The following is a 9,285-nucleotide window of genomic DNA, read 5'->3' as shown; positions in this document are numbered from 1 at the left end:
GCATTGCTAGCTCTCCACTTCCCAATCCGCTTCACGCTTCAAGTCCAGCCGGTATGCTGCCCACTCCTTCACCCAATCTCGGCGGCATGGGTGGTAGTTGTCACAATATCGAGAGCAGCCCATTCCCACAACAAAGTTTAGCTTCTCCAGGTCCTAATAATTGGCGCGGATGGCATCGAATGCGGTGCCCTTAACCCGCCTGACCGGGAGGTCCTCCGTCTGCAGCTGTCAGTCATCGTTCGTTTCACGTGTCCTACCGCAACGCTCCTGGGATAGAGCTGTCCCAACAATCTTGACTTACGAAGTTTTCGACGTCTTCTGCACTCCCAAAATATATATCATTTAAGATTCACAAGATTGCCCGTCACCGCTTCCTATTACCGAGCCCGGAGTCATAGTTTTCCAGTAATTTCATTTTATTATCCTGTTGTTTGTTTTTCGGAATTTTATTTTCACGTAGCCCTTTCGTTTTTATTGCATCCAGGTGTGAATCGCTACATGGCCGCGTAACAGTCACCCCCATGCACATGCAAAACTTGATACTAAGGTGAGCCCTAGTGGGCCCGAGTACCGCGAGCAGTGGACGCTCGAGGAACTGAAGGTGCTTGAACGCTCCTTTGAAGTCCGTGTCATGACCATCCCGTTCAAGCCGATGTGGCGATCCACGCGTTTTGTCGCTTGCTGACTGCTTCTCATCACATCCTTCACGATCCGGTTCAACTGATGAATCTTGAGCAAGCCCAACGCTTTCGGCCAGCAGACCTTCAAATGGAGTGTTCAATTTTGCCTGACTGTCCCTCCTTCAGCCCCTTCCATCGTGCCCCCTCTGTTTTTACAGCTTGTAACAAAATGCTCTTTTTCCTCTACATCAGGTAAGCTGAAGAGGCGGATTAACTAATTGAATGAGAATTGTGTGATTGATCTGTCTTGTTTTTTCTTTGTAAATTTAGACACCTTGGGATGTTACCAAAAGAAGAAGGGGCTTCATTAGTGCTGCCTCTTGTCTACGACTCCATCAATATACCAAAACACCAATATACGATTACATCGCTTTCTTCGCAGTCGATTCACTTCGACAACTTGCAATGAAATTCATTAAAAGGGAGAACTTGCGAATTTTCGATTCCAAAAAGATTTTCTCAGGCCATTCGAGCACATGCTGAAACGTAAACGATCAACCACAATTCGCGACATGGTGGTTCGTTGTTTCACCCAAATGGTCCATAGCCAATCAGATAATATAAAATCAGGATGGAAGAACATATTTTTTGTCTTTTAAAATAATTAAATCATAGAAATGTTCCTATTTTAAAAATAAATTCACACTCTTTTTTTTCTAAATCTCACAGCCGCATCCATCAACGACAAAAGTAATTGTGGAGCTGGCTTTTCAAACGGTAAATAAAATTGTAACACAACTTTACGTGACTAAAATGGTGGCAATGATCGATAGTTTCCAGGTAGTTATACTATCATAATCATGCTATTGGAAAGTCTGTATCAATCTTGGATCGACGATAGGATTGCGTCAAGTGCCTAAGCGAGTTCGCCTGCAATCCACTTTTCCCAGATACCAATCCGCTATTCGCTTGGTAAGACTGTGTGGTCGGCATGTTGCCGAACAACCAGCTCTGTTTCACGATGGGGGTAAATGAAAAAAATTCACTGAAAGTTGACTTGATAACATATTAAAACTATTTTTGTGTTTTTTTAAAGATGCCCAAATGGCAGATGATATGGTCAACAGCCAATTAACTTAAGCTGTGACCAACTTGGGATTAATTCCCGAGGAAGAAAGCCTATGAGTCCGCGGTTGGTTTCCCATTCTGTTTGAGTTAAGCTGCATCATCGGATGTTGCAAACTAGACGTAAGTACTCGCACTCTAACTATTCTCTTCGAAATGGCTAAACAATACGGCCCGATGTTCCGGTCACATTGATGGAAGGATTTTTTTAAAGTTATCTTTCGAATCTTCAACCAATCGAAATTGCCAGATCAGTTGTCTGAAAAATCCGACTGACTTACAACTGCATGAAATCACGCCCTTTACGCCATGGTCGATGTTATCACGCAATATTTTGATTTGAACGCTTCATTGCTTATTGATGATTTTATCGCTCAGCTATTGTGGTAAGCTTTTAATAACGTAAGCTCATAGTAACTTTTATAGAATGCAAATTTAATTTTTGATGCAGGACGGTGCGTGACCCAGGAAAATGAGCAACTAGCGCGCTCAGTTTCAATTGCTTGGAAAACCTGGTGATAAGTAACGGACCTAAACTGAGTTATGCTTCTTGGCTACGAATCGGCGGTTGTATTGATGACATTCCATTTAACATTACCTGATGCACTATTTACGTGGAGCCCTCACGAGAAAAATCGACATGCTAAGGATCTAAGAGTTATTGATATGTTGGTTGTTAAGGCCGAATGGAACTATGAAGCGGTGGAAGCAAAAATGCCTAATTTATAAACTACTTTAGGACACCCATCAATCTAAAACCCAATGATTTCTTGTCTAAATTTATTGCTGGCAGTATTTGAGTTTCCAAAACATCTGTATAGCCATCTGTGAGGTGGAGTTAGTGTATAGATAATAATAAAAGAACATCAATGTTGAAGAAAGAGAATGTTCATGTTTTACTTTTTTAGTATTAGATTCACAATATTTGCTGGCATTTATCACTACACCACCATGTAAAATTTTTCCTGACAACATAGTGACTGAACTTCAGATAATGGAGAAACCTGAAATGATCTAAAATGTACATGTTAATGATATAAAAAACAATTTTAACTAATTCTTTACCTTTCTCCTGGTTTTGTCTTCTCCAATATGATTGATCAGCAAAAGAAATTAAAAGAAAGGCATTGAATGGTCTGCCGAATGCAGGTTAGAAAATATCGGAAAATATGTTTGGAAAACGCCAGAAGTATATGGGTGGCTCAAACCAGTAAACCACACGAGAGAAAACAAGGAAGCAGACGGATCAGTTGGAGAAGGCGGAGACTTCTCTGGATGTACACACTGCATATAAAAACGTGCGTATAAATACATTTTTTTTGTATTGGTATCAGTTTTCAACTTTCATTGCAAAGCTTCTTCTTAGCTTCGAAATTCATCTAGCGTAAAAAGAAACATACAGATATCAAATGCTTTTTTTTCATCAGCATGAAACACGGCATTCCCAAGATAATAAGTTTTTTTATATAAGTATGTTTATCAGGTTCAGCTGGGCACTTCTTTATTTTATGCAGTTAGCCTAGTAATTTTTTGTAATTCTTTTGAATTTTTTTTGCGCACAGTTTTTCTCTATGATCTTACCGATACTGTTAGCTTTAACATTGATTAGCTTTGATGGAATCTTATCTACAGCAAGCGACGAAATTATTGAACCAAAAATGGATCACTCCATCAAGAAAAATCAATCAGAGGGGCGTGATCATAATGGCAGTTACCAAGGCGGATACAATGAATATCTTCGACATCCGTTGAAATCACATGGCAAGCATAAGAGACCCAGACCAAATTACGGAGTCCCTAAATCACAACACGGGCCACCCAAGGGACAATACGGTGCATACAAGCCAAACAATAAGGCTCCACCATTTCCGGGTTATAGCCAATCAGCTTACAACCCACCTTCGTACAGTTCTTATTCGGATTACAGTCCTCCAGAATACAGTCACCCAGATTATAGTTCATCTGAATATAGTTCTGCCTCTTACAGTCCTCACTCTTACAGTTCCCCAGTCTACAATCCTCCAGCACCTTATTCTCCCCCATACGCTACAAGCTATGATCCCACAGCTTAGTCGCCTTCCATTTATCCTGAAACACCGTCGGCTTATTACAACAAACCTACTTATCCTCCCCAAAATTCAGATCCTGCATATCCCTACAAAAACAGTGCAGATACAGATAAAGGTGGCTATAAGGGAGTCTCTTATAACGACAACAATAATGGATTCGCAGATTTCGATGATTTCTTTAAGCAAACCCAGAAGTTTAAACAATTTTAATTTAGATCTTTATTTTTTTTTTAAATTGACTCAATAAGAAAGTTACGGAATTATATTATCCCATTCAATTGTTATTTGTTTATCATACTACGGTTTCAGTTTTGCTTTACACCCCAGTTGATGAATGACGCTTATTGTGTTGTTGATAGAATAAAAAAAATGTTCTAAATTATATGTTGGTTAGCCTTTACCATTCTACAAGCACGCATATTGTACAAAGGATAAGTATAATTTTTTTTGAAACAGAACAATAAAAATCCATTATTTTCAACCACGTCAAGAGTTACCGAATTGCAGGATACCTGCATGTTGTCTCAATCCCAGTTTTTTCTGGTTACGCTGACTGCTGTATCCTAAAAAGCTCATCACTATTATTCACTTGAATATCAAATTGAGTAGATTATGTTTTGTAGCGTAGCAATTTCATGATTACAGAACTGACTATTTATTTTAAATTATTAATCATTTGCATACATCTTAGACTTCATTGATCTAAAAAAGAACTATCTTTTAATGACATATGGATTTCAATTGCATCAAAGCTTTATCTTTATTTCAATTTTCAAAGACCATAACATTTTTAGGATCTTGTGGAAAGCTGGTAACATCTTTCTCTTTGTTACGTTATGGAACAAAGTAACTACCCCTCATTGAAATTTCGGATAATTTTTTAATTTATATTTTGTAATATTTTGAAAACTTGAAACTTGAAAACCCGAACACAGTAAAGATCAAATTTCAAAATGAATTTAGAGGGGTAACATTTTGGCGAAGTCAATTCCAGGGATGTTGTTGCAGGAAACACGTTTGTTGCGTAATCTGAGAAAGTATATCCAATCCATACGGAGTTTCCAATAAAAGTCGAGGTAATTTATAAAAAAATTTAAAAAATAGATTCTTGATAGCATAGTAGCCTAACTTGAATACGTACTCATCTGGAGTGCGGAAGGCTTTCGGTTGAATTTACTTGATAGTGCCGTCGCCATTACTGCAAATTATGCGTGCCATTGACATTTTTTGAATCTAGGCAAGTTGATCTATATAAATGTAACGTTAAATAATTACATGTAGGTTAAATGAAATAGACTTTTTGCATCTCATGGAATAATAATTAGGATCAATGTATAGAAGACTTTTATATGTTTATACTTGAAGTGAAACCGGTAGGTTGATCGATGTTGTTGGTGTAAAAAAAACGATCTGTTCGCCAAATTTTAAGAATTGTATCGCAAAGACGTAAGACTTTGTACAAGTTTCAACTGAAAAGCCGAGGGGTATAGTCGAATGTTGAGACCTTAGTAGATTTTATCGACGTTTAAATTTGGCTCTTGATTCTTAAAGAAGATTCTGAAGTAATGCAAGTTACAAATTTTTGAATTATTGTCTAGTAATTTCATAAAAAACTGTCAATTTATGTTCAGAGTAGAGGAAAAATGTCAACCCAGTACTCAAGAACGTTACTCAAGAACTCAAAAAGACGCCAAGATATTCTCAGGATTTACGAGCGTGGCAAACCCACAAGTTCCCTCTTATCAAATTGCAAGGTTTTTTTATTTTTTTTATTTAAATTTATATGGTTCTCGAATGAAGTTTTGCTTGTCATTCTTTTACAGATTATCGTATGGAACTTGGCCAATTGATCCTTAAAGTTGAAGATTTGCTTGGTTGCAAGAAAAACTGCTGTTTCCCCAGTGAAATTTTTTCATAATTGGAAAGTAGACATAGCAGGACACAACATATCCAAGTGTGTATTGACAAACTTTCTTCATTTCCACAGATGCCTTCGAGAAGGATCTAGCCTACGAGAAGAATCTGACTAAGCAAACTTAATCTGCCCTCAAAGCCACAGCTAGTTGTACCTTGTAAAGGTAAAGAACTCGCTTTCTTGTTTTGTTTGTTGGAAAGTTGGAAAGTAATTGTTTTTTAATTTGAGAAGGATCTAGCCTACGAGAAGAATCTGACTAAGTAAACTTGATCTGCCCTCAAAGCCACAGCTAGTTGTACCTTGCAAAGGTAAAGAGCTCGCTTTCTTGTTTTGTTTGTTGGAAAGTAATTGTTTTTTAATTGGAAAGTAGACATAGCGGGATTTTTCATCGGCCCGTCTTGACACCTATCGCACATCCCGAAATTAGTCTTCATCTGGCGAAGGTCTGGCTTCATTGGTAATCGCCACATAATGGAACGGTTTTGTATCGAAATAATTTTTGTCATGCAAAAACTAGAGCACAACCACATCGTGCGGGCCAAAAAAAGCGGCTATTCACGGCATCCCTTCACACTGCAAAGCGCCGCTAAGGGACCGTCATTTGCCGGTCCCCGTTGATTAGAAAAGACTGAGCAAACCGGTTGACTCCCATGCTGACGTAGAGAGAATTGGGCATCACCGTGCTGAGAACGATAGCATAAGAAACAAAACTCGAAAAGGAGATGACGGTTGATCCGGCAGCCGGTGACTTGACCGGAATCAGCGGATCTCACGGCAAGGAGAAGCGGAAGTATTGGCCTGTCACCGACTCCCACACTCCGCATGCAATTGTGCAGAATAGGGACACCGAGAGTAAGGAACATACAATCTACAAAAAAGAGAAAAAAAAAGTTAATCGTGTAAATTGCTGGACTGTTAATAGTGCCAATTATTGGCCGGCCACAATTAAAGTAAAATTCGATTTTACCCCAACGACGAGGAAATTTATCAAATGATCAATCGAAGTCCGTTTGAACTTCGTCTCGCCGGCATTCTGCATCAACTTAGTGTCCCGTCCGGCGAAGATTATGACGCCGTAGCATCACTGAGTGTTACGTAGGACGTATATTTGTTGCCGTTCCACAGCAAACATCAACAGCCACATCAGCAAACATGATTACCGGAAAACGAACAGAGACTAGACCGCGTTTACCTGTCCAACTGAACCGTTTCAATATATAGAGACCGACGGGCTCGGACGTGGTCAAGAGTAGAAGGTCGGCGGCAATAAACTGGTCATTCTTCATTCGGATGATGTCACCCACCTGGACTGAGTGCCAGGGCTATTCCACCAACTTGACGTTACGCAGGACGAGCGACTTTCTATTGTTGAATTCAGAGTCGCTTACAGATCTTTGCTAAACACGCAAAAACAAGAAAAACAAAAATTATTATTTTTTTTTTTAAATGAGGTGAGAAAGCGAAGAAATGAAATGGAAACGAAAATACTTACGTAATCTTCATAAGCATCTTTGATGGCCGAAAGGAGCAGGACACAAATTAAAGGTGCGTCAGTGGTGACAGGTGGTAACAACGAAACAACGCGAATGAATTGTATAGCCAGAACGAACAGGAAATAAAAATTCGCTAGCCGATGGAACTGCTGCCACAAATTCAGGGGCACAAACGACAGCAGCGTGTAGGACGTCTGAATGTAATTATTCTGTAAAGCGAAATGACGGATTATTACTTGGATATATTAAATCACATCAGCAAAACTTACTGAATAATTAAATTTCTTATTGTATTCAGCGTTGTTGGCCCGTACGCATCGCTCGGTTTCTGATCAATCAAACAAGAAAAAAAAAGAATAAATTAGTTTTTAAAATACATAACACAAGTTCCCCTTAGCATCACAGCCGACAAAGTAAATGACAAAGAATTATCTTACGAAGCAACAACATAACAAAATACCAACGACGATAACAAACAGCTTAGAAGGACTCGCTTAACTTTTTGCCAACAGCAACCAGACTGATTGGAACAGATTTTTCAAGATCGTGTCCAATAACCCATTCCGCTACGTTCTACAAGTCAATTCTCAAAGGAAAAATCGCAAGCGTCTCAATCTGAGACAGTGTCTCCTATCTTTTTTAAAATAACGCCTCTTTTAAAGAAATTTGGCGGAAAATCTATCGGCGTAAACAATAAAAATTTAGCGCCAAGCTAGTAGACTTTATGCCAAATTTCATTAAAAGAGGTGTTATTTTAAAAAAAGATACCATCTTTTTAAAAAGATAGGAGACACTGATCTGAGATATTGTCCAGATCTCCAAAAACAGAAACGACAGACAAGACGACGACGAAGAAGTAGAAAAGAACCACAACAACATTCAGATCCGTGCGAATGGCGAGAAAGAAAAAAAACACCCAAAATATCAGGCAAAACGTCATTTTCTTTGGCGCCCAAAAACAATCGCCGGGTTTTGCACGCTGCGGCCACAGCCGCGCTTCTCAACGAACTTGGCTTGGCCGGTTGTTTGGGAGCCGAAATGACTTTGAGAATTGCAAATTTGAAAATGCTCCGAAAACAACAATAATCCCAAAACGAACGAAATTCTTGAGAAGTTGATTGGGGAGTTTAAGCAGTGAAATATCTCCAGAGAAAAGTGTATGCTAGGTACCTCGGGTCTTGTTGCTCTTTTGGCACGTCCGCGTGGTGCATTGAAGCTGGTCGTTTGTTTTCCCACTGGTTTCTTCTTGCCCAGAGTTCTTTCTTGAGTCGTGCCAAGTTTCTGGAAAAGATACGATCAATAAAGAGTTAAGAAATGATATCAGCAAGAAAACAAAATAACATTTGCAGTATATGTTAGAGGGACATCCATGAAAGGGAAAGAAAAAGTGGACAAAAAGAAAAAAAACATACAAGTCATTGCCATAAATGATCATTTGGGATCATCCGGCAAATAACCTTGACACTCAAATTATTCGTCGCCACGTCAACGGAGAATCGTGACATGGCAAACACGTCAGGTATTTTCCTTCCGATATACGTGGTTTTCCGTGTGAAATAACTCCGTGTTCACAATGGCAAGACAATTCAATTTTTCTATTTGAAAAACCAACCAATTCCACCAAAAATTGCTGGCCCCCGTAAAGTTTTTGTCAGGAAAATGCTGTTTGTGTTGGGACCCATGATAACAAGACTACAATGGAAATCAAACTCGTGAACACAATGGCTAGACAAGTCAATCTTGCTATTTGAAAAACCAACCCATTCCACCAAAATCTCTAGCCCCCGTAAAGTTTTTGTCAGCAGAATGCTGTTTGTGGTACCCATGATAACAAGACTACAATGGATCAAACATGTGTTGTGTTCAGAATGGCCAGACAATTCAATTGTTGATCAGTGTTGAATTTACTTAACAAAGGTAAAGGAAAATCCACAGTTGGAATGGTAAAAATAATCTGATTGTGGCTCACAAGAATGCTGGTATTTTGAAACTAACAAACAGAAAACAACAAAAATTTAGCAGTTTCTAAAAAGGACCAAGATGAAATTTTCAATGATTCAAAA

At 38.9% G+C, this 9,285-nt stretch overlaps 1 protein-coding gene, 1 long non-coding RNA gene and 1 pseudogene across 2 annotated transcripts; 1 reads left to right on the top strand and 2 right to left on the bottom strand.

Annotated features, from left to right (window-relative positions):
* The first annotated feature begins 3,403 nt into the window (after window positions 1-3,403).
* Window positions 3,404-3,817, top strand: LOC124203492 (DNA-directed RNA polymerase II subunit rpb1-like). The gene has a single exon (XM_046600166.1). It carries the CDS (start codon window positions 3,404-3,406, stop codon window positions 3,815-3,817), a length of 414 nt encoding a protein of 137 aa, XP_046456122.1.
* A 732-nt stretch (window positions 3,818-4,549) lies between these two features.
* Window positions 4,550-5,259, bottom strand: LOC124205993. Its single transcript, XR_006879527.1, has 2 exons — window positions 5,174-5,259; window positions 4,550-5,061 (listed from the first exon to the last, which is right to left on the bottom strand). It is a non-coding gene; the product is annotated as an uncharacterized LOC124205993 (long non-coding RNA).
* Window positions 5,260-6,917: 1,658 nt separating this feature from the next.
* LOC124203491 lies at window positions 6,918-9,048 on the bottom strand (annotated as a pseudogene).
* Window positions 9,049-9,285: the final 237 nt, after the last annotated feature.

Source organism: Daphnia pulex, chromosome 10, assembly GCF_021134715.1.
Source record: "Daphnia pulex isolate KAP4 chromosome 10, ASM2113471v1".
Taxonomy (NCBI): Eukaryota; Metazoa; Arthropoda; class Branchiopoda; order Diplostraca; family Daphniidae; genus Daphnia; species Daphnia pulex.
Note: the sequence above shows the minus strand (reverse complement) of the source record. Positions and strands in the feature narration are given on the sequence as shown.

Coding starts and splice junctions, on each gene's coding strand:
- LOC124203492 (XM_046600166.1), top strand. CDS start 3,404: ATGGATCACTCCATCAAGAAAAATCAATCAGAGGGGCGTGATCATAAT.